The following is an 18,717-nucleotide window of genomic DNA, read 5'->3' as shown; positions in this document are numbered from 1 at the left end:
CATGGCTGCAATATGTGGGGGGACATGGCTGCAATATGTGGGGGGACATGGCTGCAATATGTGGGGGGACATGGCTGCAATATGTGGGGGGACATGGCTGCAATATGTGGGGGGACATGGCTGCAATATGTGGGGGGACATGGCTGCAATATGTGGGGGGACATGGCTGCAATATGTGGGGGGACATGGCTGCAATATGTGGGGGGACACATTTACAAAAAAGTATCGGTATTGGCGAGTACATGAAAAAAAGTATCGGTACTTGTACTCAGTCCTAAAAAAGTGGTATTGGGACAACCCTAACATTGAGGACAGGGTCTCTTTAAGGGCCCAATTACACTTTAATGTCATGCGCTACTATGCATTCGTCTTCATGCATTAAGGTGCATTGCATTAGATACCTCATTCATTTTTTTGTAATGCGGCATTGTGATGCCCTGCCGTGCGTTGCAGAGCTGGCATAATTATAATGATTTAGCAATTATTTTTCAGGATCTGCCCCAAACTTTCATCACTGGGTAATAACAAGCACAACAAATTAAAGCGGATCTCCGCAGGAAAAAAAAAATTATATTAAAAGCCAGCAGCTACAAAATACTGCAGCTGCTGACTTTTAATACTAGGGCACTTACCTGTCCTGGAGTCCAGCGACGTCAGCAGCAATGGACGAGCGATCGCTCATCACTCTGCTGCCTCCACCGCCATCCTCGGTGCGGGAATCAGGAAGTGAAACGCTCCGGCTTCACTGTCTGATTCCCTACTGCGCATTCGCGAGTCGCGCAGCGCCGTCCTCACTGGTTCCTGTTGTGTTCTGGGAGCCGAGTGTTTCCCAGAACACAACGGTGGGGGTGGGAAGTGACGTACTACCCGCAGAGAGGACTCCCGGAAGTGGGTGCAAATACCTGTCTTAAACAGGTATCTGCACCCCCTCCCCCCTAAAAAGGTGTCACCGGAGGGGGGGAGGGTTCTGATGAGTGGAAGTTCCACTATAGGGTGGAGCTCCGCTTTAAGTATTGCTACTGAATCAAGTAAAAAGCCACTCTGCAAGTGTACTGCATGCTTCTGCAGGGTCCAAGGGATTAAAAAGCAACACAACGCTGCCTGCTTTAACCACTTGTTTGCTGTACTGCACAAGTTTGCAGGCAGGCTGGTTTTGATTTAAATCACTAGTAAAAAGGCTTGATTTAACGTCATTTATATCCTAATTTTTAAAGAGCAACGGTCATCTCTGTCCCTCGCGGCTCCTCCACTGACCGGCTGTTGACTCATGGACAGTGCCATTCACTTTAATGGGACGGCTAGTGATGTGGCAGTGACACAACAAGGTGAGGGACGTGGCGGTAGCAAATAAGTGGATGCCCGCTCATAGGCACTGCCATGATGGATCTGAAATGACAGGTGCTCTTTAAATGTAAGGACTTATTCTTGTTGATAGTTAGAATCTTTAATATTTGCAAACAAAATAAAGGTTTCCTATTTAGAATAATAAGCTGTCAGGTTAGTAAAACGATGATATCAGAACCGATTCAATCATACAGTTTGTAGTGTACATAGATTTTCAAAACAATGGGATAAAGCAGGGCTCGACAATACCTGGGCACCTGGTCGCAATTGCGACAAGAAATTGTGACCTGGCGCCCGCCGGTAATTGAGGCCGCAAACTCAATTACCTGCCGTCACGGGCCCGCCGCGATCGTGCAGTGGGGGAGGCCGCAGCTTTGCAACCTTGTGAAGGCCCAAGCTTACTTCTGTGACCTAGCGCCATCTGGTGGTGGCCGTTGGCATTACAAGTAAAACAGCAGTTCTTAAAGTGTTCACTGCCATCTCCTTCCCACTAATTAGAACCCCCAAACATTATATACATTTTTTTTATTCCAACACCCTAGAGAATAAAATGGCGATCATTGCAATACTTTCTGTCACACCGTATTTGCGCAGCGGTCTTACAAGCGCACTTTTTTGGGGGGAAAAATACACTTTTTTAATAAAAAAAATAAGACAACAGTAAAGTTATCCCATTTTTTTTATATCGCGAAAGATAATATTACGCCGAGTAAATTGATACCCAACATGTCACGCTTCAAAATTGTCTCCGCTCGTGGAATGGCGTCAAACTTTTACCCTTTAAAATCTCCCTAGGCGACATTTAAAAAATTCTACAGGTTGCATGTTTTGAGTTACAGAGGAGGTCTAGGGCTAGAATTTTTGCTTTCGCTCCAACGATCACGACGATACCTCACATGTGTGGTTTGAATACCGTTTACATATGCTACTCAGGTATGCGTTCGCTTCTGCGCGTGAGCTTGGCGGGACGGGGCGTGTTTTCTGGCTCCTAGATTTCAAGCAAATTTGTCAAACCCTGAGATAAAGAAATATTTATGAACTTTGTTTTATCTCGTGGTTACTGTGAAATTGTGTGAATGCATCAATGCAGTGCATGTCATCTCAGCTTGCAGAGCTTGGATTTATTGAACGAGTTTACAAAAAATGTAAATATTGCAGAATATACCGCCTCATGCTACATTATTAAGCATGAAATGGAGCTTAGTTAACAAAATTATTAAAGGGGTTGTAAAGGTAAAAACAATAAAAAAAAAAAAAAAAACACTAAATAGCTTCCTTTACCTTAGTGCAGTCCTCCTTCACTTACCTCATCCTTCCATTTTGCTTTTAAATGTCCTTATTTCTTCTGAGAAATCCTCACTTCCTGTTCTTCTGTCTAACTCCACACCGTAATGCAAGGCTGTCTCCCTGGTGTGGAGAAAGCCTCCTAAGGGGGCGAGCAGGATAGTCAGGTCACCCACTAACACACAGCTCCTTTCTTCATCTGCAAAGTACAGAGCGTCCTGACTCTTCTGCTTGCCCCCTCCCCCCTCAAGGGAGGGGGCGAGCACGACACTCCACACCAGGGAGAAAGTCTTGCATTACTGTGTGTAGTTAGACAGAACAGGAAGTGAGGATTTCTCAGAAGAAATAAGGACATTTAAAAGCAAAATGGAAGGATGAGGTAAGTGAAGGAGGACTGCACTATGGTAAAGGAAGCTATTTAGGGAAAACATTTTTTACCTTTACAACCCCTTTAATGTAACATAAATAAATAGAAAACTATCTTTGATAGATTTTTACACCAAAAACATTTTGTTCAAATAAAAAAATCAGATTTAGATATTTTATTTATTTTTTTAAATCATTGCTTTATATCCACCCTGGCTGCAGGGCATTTGCAGAGCGACCTTATTCACTTAAATGGGTCATGCGTGGCAGGTGTGGGTAAACCGCAGCACATCAGTGTGAAAGCAACCCCATACTATTATGCCCAGTGAATTACTTCACACTAACCTGAAGATCTCTTCTTTCCTGCTGCTGGCACCACTCTGGAGACCGCTAGCCAGGATAAGAGGTGTAGTGCAGTTGGTATCACTCCGCATGGGACAGGAGGGCACTACAGAGGAGGCATCTGCTTACTGGGCTCTTGCTCTCCACTACAGCTCCAAAGTGGACCCTCTGGTTACTGACCCCCGCACTAGATAATGCTTTATTAACCTCCCTGGCGGTATGATTCTTTCAGAAAAAACATGCTGAAAGCGGTACCATTATTTGCAAGAATATTTGGTGTTTTATATTGTAGGTCTGTAATTTTTAGAAATAACTCACTTAAATCTGACCAAACAAGATTCTAATAGGCATCCCGGGTATGACATTTTTTTAAAAACAAAATTATAAATTATCATATAATAAATAATTATAACAAATAATAATATAATTATAATAAAAAATTATTCAATAATGTAATCAACTCAAAATCACTGAAATTTGCTCAGTTGCAGAATTGTCGCTGTCATTACTTTTATTTTTTTATGACGAATTTCCCCACAAATCGCTATCGCACAATTCTGCAAGTGATTATAATTTATTATTATCGCTGTTTTCTAGCTGATCTAAAACTATTTTTGACATAAAGGGACACTTTTGGTTGCTATGGACAATCTACAGTTTCCAGGCAGAAAGAACAGTTTTTATTATATAAAAGTACATGCAGGACACTGGGCAGACCACTAGGGACAAGGGGGGTGTGTTTTTTTTTACATACAGTACTGTAATCTATAAGATTACAGTATACTGTATGTAATGTGTTTGTTTACTTTTTTTTATTTGGCGCCGTTCTCCGTCCCCGTGCATCGTAACGTCGCAGGGAACGGAGATCGGCGGCACAGGAGGACGCTGTGTGAATCGAGCGAGGTCCCGCTCGCTCACACAGCGCGGTGGCATCGCTGGATCAAGGGACAAGGTAAGTAAACCAAGCCTGTGGATCTAGCGAGGCAAGCCCGAGTCTGACTTGGGGTTACCGCTCGCAGCAGGAAAATCTAACCCCGAGTCAGACTCGGGAATACCGCCAGGCAGGTTAAGAAAAGGAAACCCAAACCTGTGCTGCTAGGGTCTCCAGGGGCAGGTCCTCAAAGTGCACAAACTGGGGATTTAGGGGAGATCTGATGGGGACCCTGATGCAAAGGGGGACTTATATTTTAATAATGGATATTTTTTTTCTGTCTGCGAATATTTTTAAATAAATAAAATGTGACCATGTACAGAAACCCTGATCTAGAGGAAACAATTATTGAATGTCACAGTCCAGAGTCACATAAAACCTTCACAGCTCCGCCACCATCCTGCAGAATAGACACATTCTCACAGAACTGTACCTTATCCAAGAATCCTCACACCTGAATGAACCAAGATATTGATAAGCCATCCTCCTATATTTACTACAAGAAATCTGAGACTTTACAAGTCACAAGCACATAAAGAAAAGAAACTTTGGACGGTGGAATTGCGTCAGAAATGCTCTTTAGAAGAATATAAAGCAGAACACAAGTGCAGCCCTTCCATGGAGACAACAATGGACTTTCAGCCTCATTCAGTACAAGGCGTCGGAGCTGCCAAGTCATTTCCAAGAACTGCTCAGCTGGTGTATGGATGGAGGCTTCCATGCAGATCTCCTTCCTCTTCACCCTCAGGAGGACATGGCTCATGTACCAAACACGGGTTCTACATTCTATCTACCCACAACAATGATCCCACTGGACAGGACACCCAGCATGGAACACAAGTGCCATGTGCTAAGAACTGGGGAATGTCCATAGAAATTAGAGATGGGCAGTAATGGAGGGTTGGCATACAGATCAGATTAAAGCCTAGTACATATTATCAATGTTTTTTTGCATTACTAAAAAGGTACGGAAATTCTCATACAACCACAGTCATGCGAGAGCTTGCATGGTGGTCACTAATTTCGGGCGCGCTTCCGTGATACAGCGAGCGGCCATAGCCGCTCGCTGTATTACTCGTCCCCGGCCCGCCGCGTCACTGGATGCGTCACTGGATGCGATTGACAGCAGCGCCAGCCAGTGGCGAAGAGGATATCAGGACCGCGCTGGACTTTCGAGGAGTCAGGCAAGTATAAAAGGGGCTCGGGGGGGGGGGGGGGGGCGGCACCTTGAAAAAAAAAAATTTCCTTTACAACTCCTTTAAGTTACGCCGAGTAAATAGATACCCAACATGTCTAGCTTCAAAGTTGCACACGCTCGTGGAATGGTGCCAAACTTCGGTACTTAAAAATCCACATAGGCGACGCTTTAAAATTTACTGGTTACATGTTTTGAGTTACAGAGAAGGTCTAGGGACAAAATGATTGCTCTCGCTCTAATGATCGCGAAGATACCGCACATGTATGATTTTAACACTGTTTTCATATGTGGGCGGGACTTGCGTATGCGTTTTTTTTTTTTAGCTTGACACTTTTATAAAAATGTAGTTTTTTTTTTTTCCTATTACAAGGAATGTAAACAGGAATATTCCTTGTAATAGGAATATGACAGGTCCTCTTTACAGTGAGATATGGGGTCAATAAGACCCCACATCTCACCTCTAGACTGGGAAGCCTGGAATCTAAAAAAACAAAAAAAAACAAACCTTGTTTCCTAGCCGAGGCGGCCCCGTTTTTTTTTTTTTAAATGCAGATGCCAAGCGTGACGTCATAACATCACGCCCTGACTCCAACGATCATAGAGACTCTGGCAGCCATCTGGTCCGCCGGAAATCTCTATCATTAACATCCGGGGCCAGCGGATCCGTTCGTTTGTAGCTAGAGGCATCAATCAAAAATGCCCACTCAAAGTCAAGGACGTCATATGATGGCCAGCGGGCGGGAAGTGGTTCCGCTCCATTCACATACGGAGTTCTGGGAAGCGATCATGTTATAAATCACATGACAATCACAGCAATGTGTGAAAGCAGCAGGAGCTTCTTTTGGATGACATGTTTTGCACGTTGCAGTTTGCCCCACGATTTATCGCACGACAATTTCAGCAAAACCGCGTTATGTTTTAGGATTTCAGTGCCATTTGAGATCGCAGGCAGAATCGCAGTGATCCCACCTGAGATCCCAAAATTCCAAATGTGAATGGAGCCTACCTACAGAGGTCACATCAGCATGAGATAAGCAGCAATTCCTACAGACTTTGATAAGATCAGGGTTTTCTTTTTAACCCTCGCCTCCCAGGTCATCCTTGCAGCCTAAAAACTCTTCCCAAGCACTTTCCATTCAAAGCCAAGCGTGGCAGAAACATACGTTTCATGTTTTTCACAATCTCTGCATTGGGCGGTCCATTCACTTAAAGCGGAGCTCCACCCTAAAGTGGACCTTCCGCTCATCGGAACCCTCCCCCCCTCCGGTGTCACCATTTGACACCTTTCAGGGGGAGGGGGGGGGGGTGCAGATACCTATCTAAGACCGGTATTTGCACCCACTTCCGGGAGTCCTCTCTGCGGAGATTCTATGGATAGTGCGTCACTTCCCGCCCAGAACATAGCGGGGACGTCGCTGCGCGACTCGCGCATGCGCCATAAGAAATCAGGCAGTGAAGCCGGAACGCTTCGTTTCCCAATTCCCTCATAGAGGATGGCGGTAGGGGCAGCAGATAAATCGCTCGTCTTCTGCTGCCGACGTCACTGGACTCCAGGACAGGTAAGTGTCCTAATATTAAAAGTCAGCAGCTGCAGCATTTGTAGCTGCTGGCTTTTAATAATTTTTTTTTTAACGGCGGAGCTCCGCTTTAAGTTTTTTTTATTGCATGCTTTGGCATGTTGGTAGCACGTTCTGTCAGCCGTACTACAGGTTTTATGAATGAGACAGGATCATTGAATGGGGGGCAGGCAGATTATTGATCGCTCTACTCTCTCCTTTCACAGATTCATAGAAGCTGTAGCGTAATTGCTGTATAGATTTCCATGGCAGGGAGTACGGAAATAGGTGGATTACTACTGAAAGGAGAAACATCAACACACGGTTATGTGTTGATTTTTTAGATTAGTGTTTTTTGCCGCATTAGACTTGAAGCACTATCAGCAGATGATTTAATCACTTAGGGCTCATGCACACATAACGTTTTTAAAGCTGCTGTTAGGGTCAGAGGTGTTTGGAGGCATAAGCATTGGGGAAGAAAAAATACACACACCAGCCTGTGCTTCCAGCAGCAGTAAATACGAGCTATAAAAACAAAAAACGCCACCAATGTTTTTACATTATAAGGAGTGTTTTTAATGAATATGTGCCAAAAAACGCAGCCAAGTGCGAAAAACTGGAGTTTTTAGCGCTGGCGTTTTTATACTTGCATATGCATTCACTTCTGAACGCGAGTACAGAGGTTCTTAAAAAAAAAAAAAAAAAAAAAAAAACGTTTTTGCTGGTGTATAAGGCGACCCCCTAATTTACAGTTTAAGATTTTTTGCCTGGACTCACCGTATAAGACGGACCCCCCTTCCGAGGCTTCCGACGCTTCATATTTCTTCCTTCTGAAGCCACACTCTTCTTCATTCTTGCTGGAGCCAATCACAGCGAGCGATGCATTCTATTAATGAATACAAAGCCTGCTTGGATTGGCAGAGGCTGTAACATCATCAGCCCACGCCTCTCTGACTCTCAAAGCCAATCTGAGCAGGCTACTGTATGAAGCCTGCTTGGATTGGCAGAGGTTGTTACTCCAATCCGAGCAGGCTCTGTATTCATTTGAATACATCGCTCACCGGGATTGGCTAAGCGTAAGCGGTATATACTGTATGTAGCCGAAGCTACATGCAGTATTAGCGCACATCCAGCAAGCATCCGAGCAGCTGACCCGGCGTATAAGACGACCCCTGCTTTTTGGGCAGTTTAAGTGTAAAAAGTAGTCTTATACGCCAGCAAATACAGTAAATAAAATGTTGTTTTGTTTACTTCCACCCTAGACCAGAAGTGACATCATAACATCCCTCCGGTCCTCCAGGGTCATAGAGGAGATCAAAGACAGACAATCTAGTCTTCGATTGTCTCTGGGATCAGCCTGCCGCACCATCGGATCATTCCTCGGGCTCGCCGGTTTGAAACACCGGCCAGCGACTGGTGGGGGCAGTTGGGGGCGTCCCCTCCTGCTGCTTCTGAAAGCTTTCCAGCAGCTCATGAGCCGCTCGGAACGCTTTCACAAGAAAGCCGGCTGTAGAAAGAAAAAAAAATACTGGGGTATGACTAATATCTCAACTCCGGTAAGCCACAACGTAATGCGGTCTTGAAGTAGTTATGCGGGTGTCATGACCGCTGCCCCAGGTTTCCTGTTTCAGGGGGGCTCTTTTCTCCGGCAGCATCCTATGGAACCACCCTTGCATTCAGGGACTAGAGTTGTGGAGTTATGTCTCCTACCCTGTGTGCATCAACTAAAAACGCAGTATTGCAGCCTGGAATGGAAAGGCACTTCCCTGCAGGTTCCCCCAGAGACTGCACTGTCAATGATGAAAAACACTCAGGGTTTCGTACTACTTTAATGTATCCATTTGGGTAACAGATGAATTACAATATGATGGGAAACGCATTGCAGCTTGTCTAGAAAGAAGCGAAGTGTAACCACATGTTCAATGGCAGCCCACCATATGTTGGCGCATTGATAATAAGCCACTCCATGGGGTCAAAGGTAAAGGCACCACTGAGCCAGCCAGTTCAGTCTCTGATGTAGGGATCATAATTGACAGACGATGTGTACGGGGCCAAAGCTTAACATGGGGTAGATTTACTAAAGGCAAATAGACTGTGTACTTTACAAGTGCACTTGCTTCAGAGCTTAATCAATGGAGGTGAAGCTTCACTTTACAAAGAACGCCCAATCACATGCAAGGGGATAAGGAAAAAAATAAATAAAAAATTTTGCTTGTACCCAATTGGATAATGGAAGTCAGCAGAGCTTCCCCTCGTATGCTCTAGATTTGCACTTGCAGAGTGCACAGCCTATTTGCCTTTAGTAAATCCACCCCATAATGTCAGTACTAGAGGAAACAAGGTTAACTGCTTGCCGACCAGCTGACACAGTTATACGGCGGCAGGTCGGATCTGCTGGGCGAGATTACGTAGCTATACGTCATCTCGCTGAGCAGCCAATAGGGGCACACGGGCACCGCCGGAGGCGCGCTCCCCCCTGACGCCGACGCGCGTGCTTGGCGGGCGCGATCACTGCCGGGCACCCGCGATCGCTCGTTACGTTACAGAGCGAGAACCGGGACCTGTGTGTGTAAACACACAGCTCTCGCTCCTGTCAGGGGGAGAAATGCCTGATTGTCCACCCCCCCCTACAGTTAGAACACACCCAGGGAACATACTTAACCCCTTCCCCGCCCCCTAGTGTTAACCCCTTCCCTGCCAGTGTCATTTTTATAGTAATCAATGCATTTTTATAGCACTGATGGCTATAAAAATGCCAATGGTCCCAAAAATGTGTCCGCCATAATGTGGCAGTACCGATAAAAATCGCTGATCGCCACCATTACTAGTAAAAAAAAAAAAATATTTATAAAAATGCCATAAAACTATCCCCTATTTTGTAAACGCTATAACTTTTGCGCAAACCAATCAATAAACGCTTATTGCGATTTTTTTTTACGAAAAATATGTAGAAGAATACGTATCAGCCTAAACTGAGGACATTTTCTTTTATATAATAACAAATTATATATATATATATATATATATATATATATATATATATATATATATATATATATATATATATCTATATATATATATATATATATATATATATATATATATATATATATATATATATATATATATATATATATATATATATATATATATATATTTTTTATTATTTATTTATTTATTTTTTATTTATTTTTTGCTTTTGTTTTTAAAATTGTCGCTCTATTTTTGTTTATAGCACAAAAACTAAAAGCCGCAGAGGTGATCAAATACCACCAAAAGAAAGCTCTATTTGTAAGGAAAAAAAGGACGTCAATTTTGTTTGGAAGACGTCGCACAACCGAGCAATTGTCAGTTAAAGCGACGCAGTGCCAAATCGCAAAAAGTGGCCTGGGTTTTGACCAGCAATATGGTCCGGGGCTGAAGTGGTTAAAGTGAAGCTCTGCACAAAAGGGTAAGCTCTGCTTGTTTGCTTTGTCCCCCCTCCTCTGCCACATTTGGCACCCTTAGGAGGATGGGTACCTGTTTATGACAGGTACTCATCGTCACTTCCAGGAGACCTTGCCACAGCGAGGTCTCCCCGGAATTTTTAACACTGCCCTGCCTGGTTGTTGCCAATGGAGACAAGCCCTTGCTTATGCCACAGTCCTATGACAGCTGGCAGCGCCAAAACACAAGCATCACTCCTAAGACATCATGTACAATGCAAGACTGCCAGCGGCCGCTGACCCGTGCCCGGTAGATGAATGTCATCTGAAATCTGCATTGTGCGATTTGTCATTTTAGCAGACCGTTTTAAAATGGCGAGGAGAATCACACCGATTCTGCCCACAACCCAAACACGCCCGGGTGTGAAAGGAGCCTTAAGCCTTCCGTCTCCCAGCAGACAGACATTAAAGCCGTAGTAAACCGCAATGCTTTTTATAAGCTGCAAGGTAATGTTATAATGTGCTAGAATACATCACATACTTGCACATTGTGTAACGTCCTCCAGCGACGTTCTCTTGCCGCTAACAGGGCTTCCATCTTCACCCAGTCTTCCTTCCAGGTTCACGTCCTCAGGCAGTCTGATTGGCAGCGCCGCAATGACGGCGGGAGATGATATTCACAGCGCAGGACTCGGCACGGGCATGCGCTGGTGACGTCACAAGTAAATATCTTCTAAATGGTACACGTTTAGGAGATAATTACAGTACCTACAGGCAATCACACCCATAGACCCTGGACCTGAAAACAGCAGGAACAGTCCATCGCTGGATGTGGGGGGGGAGCAGTTTTCTGGAGGATCAAAGAATCAGGTGAGTATATCCTGCGTCCGCCCCTTTACAAAAAAAACAATGAATCGATGCAGTGCAGGCACAGCCCCACATGGAGAGGAAAAAATAAAAATAAAATCACAGAGTGCTGCTTTAAGTTCTATTGGCCGCAGCATAGTGTGAGGTGGTCAATTGCACCGCACTACTTTTTTTTCCAGTGTACACCACATCAATGTGGGGGTATGAACCAGCCAGGTTGCAGAACAAACAAGCAAACATTCTCCTCATCTTAGGGTCCTTTCACACGGGGTGGATCCATTTGACGGACTCGGCTTGCTTGGTGGGGGATCAATCCGCTGATCAAGGGGGGGGGGGGGGGTGACAGGTCCGTCTCCGCTCACTGTGCTGCAGGGTGGATTTGATTTAAATCAAGACCATTTTAAATAACAATTTAAAATCATTAGTAAAAAGGATTGATTTAAAATCAACTTGATTTAAATCATACATTTTCAACCACTTCCCATCCGCACTATAGCCGAATGACGGCTACAGCGCGGATCTACGTCAATAGACGTCCACCCCTTGGCGCGCGCTGTGATCACTGAGACTCGGGTGATCACAGATCCGATTAGGTCCCGGCCCCTTACCACGTGGTCAGCTGTCAGCCAATGACAGCTGATCACGTGATGTAAACAAAAGCTCGGTAATTTTTTTTTTCTCCTCACGCTGACAGCATGAGGAGGAAAAAAAAAAGCCGATCACGATCTTTTGTGCAAGGGACATCGGTCCCGAAGAGAAAGAGGCACATCCGCCTGCCAGTGCCCACAGTGCCACCCATCAATGTCCATGAGTACCACCTATCAATGCCCACCAGTGGTGCGAATCAGTGTCACCTAGCAGTGCTACCTACCAGTGCCCATCACTGCCAGTTATCAGTGCCACCCATTAGTGCCAATTCTCAGTGCCGCCCATCAGCGTACAGCAATGAAGGAGAAAAATAACCTGTTCGCAAAATTTTAAAACAAAAATTAAAACGGTTTTGTAATTTTTTTTTTATTCTGTCTTTAAATTTTTTTAACAAAAAATAAAAACCGCAGAGGTGATCAAAATACGACCAAAAGAAAGCTCTATTTGTGGGGAAAAAAATAAAAGATATCATTTGAGTAGAGCGTTGCAAGACCACGCAATTGTCATTCAAAGAGTGAGAGCGCTGAAAGCTGAAAATTGGTCTGGGCAGGAGGGGGGTTTAAGTGTCCAGTAAGCAAGTGGTTAAAGAGCAACTGTCTTCTCTGTCCTGCAGTGGCTCCTCCTCTGACCCGCTGTTGACTCCCCGACAGTCCCATTCACTTTAATGGGACAACAAGGTGAGAAACGTGGCGGCAGCAGGTGAGTGGATGCCCGCTAACAGGCGCTGCCATTAGATTTGAATGACAGGTGCTCTTTACATACGAGTCCAACAGACTTTTTCCATCGAAAATTCTGACCGTGTGTTTGCCCCGTTAGACTTTTTCCGAGGAATTCCATCGGAGTTTGGCCGGGCAAAAGCCAGATCGTGGGTACGGGGCATTATTCTTGCCGGTAATTAGAATCCTTATTATTTGCAAACAAAATGAAGGTTTTCCATTTAGAATAATAAGCTGTCAGGTTAGTAAAACAGCGATATCAGAACTGATTCAATCATACAGTTTGTAGTGTACATAGATTTGCAAAACAATGGGATAAAGGAATATTCCTAAACTTTGTGTTATCTCATTGTGAAATTGTGTGAATGCATCAATGCAGTGCATGTTATCTCGGATTCAGCTTGGAATCATTGAATGAGTTTACCAGAAATATAAATATTGCAGAATTTACAGTCTCATGCTACATAACTAAGCTCCATTTCATGCTGAATAAACTAAATTATTAATGTATCTTAACCACTTGCCCACCGGGACTATTTTGGCACTTCTCTCCTTCGTTTAAAAATCACAATTTGTTTGCTAGAAAATTAATCGGAACCCCCAAACATTATATATATTTTTTTTAGCAGACACCCTAGGGAATAAAATGGCAGTCATTGCAACTTCCCCCCCCCCCTTGCACGGTATTAGCGCAATCATTTTTTTTAAACACCTTTTTTTGGGGAAAAAAACGGTTTCATGAATTAAAAAAATAACAAAAAACAGTAAAGTTAGCCCAATTTTTTTCTATAATGTGAAAGATGATGTTATGCAGAGTAAATAGATACCTAACATGTCACGCTTTAAAATTGCACACACTCATGGAATGGCGCCAAACTTCGGGACTTAAAAATCTCCATAGGCGACGCTTTAAATTTTTTTACAGGTTACCATTTTCGAGTTACAGAGGAGGTCTAGTGCTAGAATTGTTGCACACGCTCTAACACACGCGACGATACCTCATATGTGGGGTTTGAACGACGTTTACATATGTGGGCGGGACTTGCATGCGTGTTCGCTTCTAAGCACGAGCTACTGGGGACAGGGGCGTTAAAAAATAAAAAAAATAAAAAAAATGTAATTTTATTTTTCTTTTACTTAATTTTTTTATTTTTACACTTTTTTTAAATTGTAGTTTTTTTGATCACTTTTATTCCTATTACAAGGAATGTAAACATCCCTTGTAATAGGAATCAGTGTGACAGGTCCTCTTTATGGAGAGATGTGGGGTCAATAAGATCCCACATCTCTCCTCCAGGCTTACAAACATGAGGAAAACATTGTGAAAAAAAAAAACCCTCACCGATCTCGTGCCGAGAGCCGCGATTGCGGCTTTGTTTACTTCCGGGTACCGCGCATGACGTCATAACGTCGTGCCCGGGCCTCCGACGGTCATAGAGATGACTGGTGACCATCTGGTCACCAGTCATCTCTATGCTTCCCAGCCAGCGCCGGCCGATTCGTTCTCCGGGCCCCCGATGGCACGGGAGAGCCCGGAGAAGCCCTGGATATCGGCGGGAGGGGAGGGCGTCCCCTCCCGCTGCCTATAAGAACGATCAAGCGGCGGAACTGCCACTTTGATCATTCTTATCATGCACAGAATCGCCGGCTGGAAATATCACTACACAAAGTCGAGGACGTCCTCGGTTGTTAAAGAGGGGGTTCACCCTATAAAAAAAAAAAAAAAAAAAATTCCCTCTAGCATAAAATTAGGCATAGTAGTGCGAGCTACAGTATGCCTGTATTTATTTTTTTAGCCCGGTACTCACTGTGCAATCGTATATTGAAGATTCCGACTCCCTGCGGGCAATGGGCGTTCCTATCCAGAGGGAAGATGATTGACGGCCGGCTCTGGCACGTCACGCTTCTCCGGAAATAGCCGAAATAGGACTTGGCTCTTCACGGCGTCTGCGCATAGTCTGTGCGCAGGCGCCGTATAGCGCCGTGAAGAGCAGAGACCTACTCCGGCTGTCTTCGGGGAGCGTGACGTGCCATAGCCGGCCGTCAATCACCTTCCCTCTGAAGTCGGAATCTTCAATATACGATTGCACAGTGAGTACCGGGCTAAAAAAATAAATACAGGCATACTATGCCTAATTTTATGCTAAAATCTTGTTATGGAGGGTGAACCATCGCTTTAAGTGGTTAAATAGAAAAAAAATAAAAAAAATAAAAAAAACACACTATCTTTAGATCGATTTTTACTCCAAAAGCAGTTCATTAAATTAAAATTTGATAAAAAAAAAAAAAAAAAAAAAATCTGATTTTTTTTTAAAATCTTCGATTTTTATCCACTCTGCTGTGTTGAGACAAACCTGTCAGAGTCCTGCTCTCCTCTATGGGGAGATCGGATGAAAACGCCTGTCCATTTTTATCTGATCCCATCCACCAGACGGATGGAAAAATAGGACCTCCATCTGTCTGTATTCGGCGGACCGGATCGGATAGCAGCGGACATGTCACCACTGACATCCACAGGAGTGAATGGAATGTCCAATCAGGTCCACCTGAAAAACTGACAGGCGGACCTGAGCGGAAAGCCCGTGTGAAAGGGGCCTTACAGTGGGACTGCACTAGAATGGACATCCACCACAATCACTCCAGGTGTGGATCAGACCATAACATGAGGACCTATCTAAATGGTCCTTCCTATGGGAAGATCTCACATTTCTGGTTGTGTCTCCAGACAGGAAGTGAAGGAAAATATCCCAAGAGAGAGGAAGGAAGGAAAGAAGGAAAGAAGGAAAGAATTTAGCCTCCCTCCTATACCTAAAACTAGAAAGAAAACATTACACCTGGTTCTCCAGTAGACCCGCCCCCAACATGCCACCCCAGGCTGAGGCTTCCAATCCCAACAGCTGGCAGCTCCCAGTTGCCCACTTTATTAATGACTGATGTCTATGAGAGACGAATTTCCTTTGAATGTCACATCTACACTGATATATTAAATATACACACATATCTCAGCAGGGAGAGAATGGCCGGGGGAGGGCATAAGGGGACAGCGAGCTCCGCAGTGCTGTACCCCTTTTTTTATTATATGCAGGAAACATAATATCATGTCTACCAACACATCATATAGGCCATTCATACAATATACCAGGGCTCAACAAATCCAGGGTGCCAGGGCACCTGGGCTACACAGCAGCAGCGGTCTGGATAGGGCAGGGGCGGACTGACCATTGGGGCTCTCGGGCACTGCCCGAGGGCCCCCATGCCACTAGGAGGCCCCATCAGGGTTGCCAGGCTCAATAAAACCAGGGACAGTATGTAAAACTCTGTGTTTTTTTTTTTTTTTTTTTACATCTGTCCCTGATATGTCCGAAACCGACGTGCTTTTGATGTAAAAATCCTGAGATTTTAGCTGCCCCGCCTCTGCACTGCCTCCTGGCGTGGTGGCCACCTGTAAGCCTGGGGGCCCCATAATCTTCTATTGCCCGGGGGCCCCATGAGTTGTCAGTCCGCCACTGGGATAGGGTCTCCCCATGCGGCTGGTAATTGAGGGCGCAGCTTTGCGGCCTGCTGGAATAGGATACAGCGCTCGTTTCTGGGAACCAGCGTTCTTTGGTGGGCGGGGCTGTGATGAGCGCGGCGCACCGCCATTATGACTGAGGGCTCCCCTTGTATGCTCTCATGTCTGCCCACCTCCAACATCTCATTGGGTGCTGGGGATGTGGGCTTGATCTGGTACCCTTCCCTTACCACCGGGACGTGTGACCTGTACACAGATAATCAGAGAACTGATCATCAGCGCCCAATAGGAGATTCAGCCGCTATATTTGTCCGTTTACCATTATAACTGAAAGTAAAAGGAAATCACAAATGTTGGGTTGTCCCCGGAGAAGAGGGAAAATCTTCCATTGGGAATACTAGTTCCAGTGACCTAGGGGTGCCCAAAGAATTCCCTTCATTTGCAGGGATTTCATCTCACATCCTGTTTGGCTATAGGACAGGAAGTGAAGGGAAATCTCCCCAATGGGACAGATGGCAAAGAAAACAATCTGACCGGGGTTGCTCTATAAATAAATAGGGGGGGGGGGGTTCCCTATAGTACCACTTGACGAATCACCATACACAATATAATCTGACCAATCAACTTTAGAGACACCGAACCTCCATCCAATCACCTTGTATGCAACCAGGCAGGTCCTGTTACTACATACATGTCAGAGGATCTAGGACATTGTACAATCCCAATGATATGAGGGTCCAATCACACAGCATAGGGGCCCAACCCTCCCAAGGTACAGACAGAAGGGCCCCCCTGACAGCACAGGGCCCCTCCACACCGACAGAGGGGCACCCCCTACACACTGACAGAAGGCCCCTCCCCCAGGCAGCACCCCAAATACACTGACAGAAGAGCCCCCCCAAAAACACAAGGGCCCCCCCCAGGCAGCACAGGGGACCCCGCCCCCCCAAAAACACTGACAGAAGGCCCCTCCCCCAGGCAGCACCCCAAAAACAGACAGAAGGGCCCCCCGAGGCAGCAGAAGGGCCCCCCCAAAAACACTGACAGCAGGGCCCCCCAGGCAGTAAAAGGGCCCCTCCAAAAACACTGACAGAAGGGGCCCCTCCAAAAACACTGACAGAAGGGGCCCCTCCAAAAACACTGACAGAAGGGGCCACACTGACAGAAGGGGCCCCTCCAAAAACACTGACAGAAGGGGCCCCTCCAAAAACACTGACAGAAGGGGCCCATCAGGCAGCACAGGGGCCACTCCAAAAACACTGACAGAAGGGGCCCCTCAGGCAGCACAGGGGCCACTCCAAAAACACTGACAGAAGGGCCCCCTCAGACAGCCCAGGGGCCCCTACACACTGACAGAAGGGCCCCCACAGACAGCACAGAAGGGCCCCCACAGACAGCACAGAAGGGCCCCCACAGACAGCACAGAAGGGCCCCTACACTTGACAGTAGGGCCCCCACAGACAGCACAGGGGCCCCTACACACTGACAGAAGGGCCCCACAGACAGCACAGGGGCCTCTACACACTGACAGTAGGGCCCCCACAGACAGCACAGAGGGGCCCCTGCACACTGACAGAAGCCCCTCCCCCCGGACACACAGCCCCTCCCCCTCCGCTCACCCTGGAGACGGTCAGGTCGGTCATGAGCTCGTCGAAGGCCCGGGTCTCCTCGGCCTGTTTCTGGTTATGGAGGGCGATCTTCTCGCTGAACTTCCTCGGGTTGGAGGAGGACGAGGCCTGGGAGGCCGCCATGTCGGAGCTCCTCTGGGTCTGAGAACACACAGTCCGGGCGGTCGGTCAGTCCCTGAGGGGGGACCGGGGCTCTCCGGGCTCAGCCTGTCATGGTGCCCCCTTCCGGAGACGATGAGGAGAGGCCCGGGCCGGAGCGAGGACGATAATGAGAGGCCATCCGGGAGGGGCTGATCCGTTCTCCCCCCTCCTCCTTCCTCTCCTTCCGGGCCCGATGTCAACAAACTTCCCCGCAAACTGCACGACGTCCGCCGACTGAGCGCCGCTTCCTGGCAACACGACCTGCCAAGTGACGGCCGCCGACCCCGCCCACTTCACCTACACCACCGCCCTCTCACCGGAGCCCGTCACCCGCCCATTCACACCCCGCCCTCCTGCCCGCGGCTACCTATCACAGCGCCGCGCACTGCACCGCCCACTTTTCTGCGAGAAAGGTGCAAAACCTTCCAAATCCCATCCTATGGCTGTCTATGGGGCTGTACACACCGTCCGGGGAGAACCACCAAACACACTCAGCTGACGTATACATGCCCCACCGTGCTCCTTATGTACCAACATCACTTCATGGACAACGAAAGGGAAAACTTTTCCGTTTTGGATAGAAAAAGCGAGAGTTATTATAACCCCCACCAGTTTCCTTTTTTACTACCATCTGTGTCCCCTGGGGAGATTTCTCTTCACTTCCTGTCCCATAGCCAAACAGGAAGTGAGAGGAAATCCCAGGTCACCTGTTCTGGTGACAACCCAACATTTTAGATGTTCTTTTAGTTTCACATAGGTG

At 46.3% G+C, this 18,717-nt stretch overlaps 1 protein-coding gene across 2 annotated transcripts in view; it reads right to left on the bottom strand.

The window, feature by feature from the left end:
- Window positions 1-18,246, bottom strand: part of CRTC3 (CREB regulated transcription coactivator 3) — a 217,243-nt gene extending 198,997 nt beyond the window's left edge. For both annotated transcript variants that reach the window (XM_040342542.1, XM_040342543.1), the window contains exon 1: window positions 17,808-18,246. In XM_040342542.1, coding sequence (XP_040198476.1) covers window positions 17,808-17,939 — 132 coding nt within the window. In that variant the 5' untranslated portion in view covers window positions 17,940-18,246. The remainder of the gene's footprint in view (window positions 1-17,807) is intronic.
- Between the last annotated feature and the right edge of the window lie 471 nt (window positions 18,247-18,717).

Source organism: Rana temporaria, chromosome 3 (assembly GCF_905171775.1).
Source record: "Rana temporaria chromosome 3, aRanTem1.1, whole genome shotgun sequence".
NCBI classification, from domain to species: domain Eukaryota; kingdom Metazoa; phylum Chordata; class Amphibia; order Anura; family Ranidae; genus Rana; species Rana temporaria.
The sequence above is the reverse complement of the archived record's forward strand: the minus strand, read 5'-3'. Positions and strand labels throughout refer to the sequence as shown.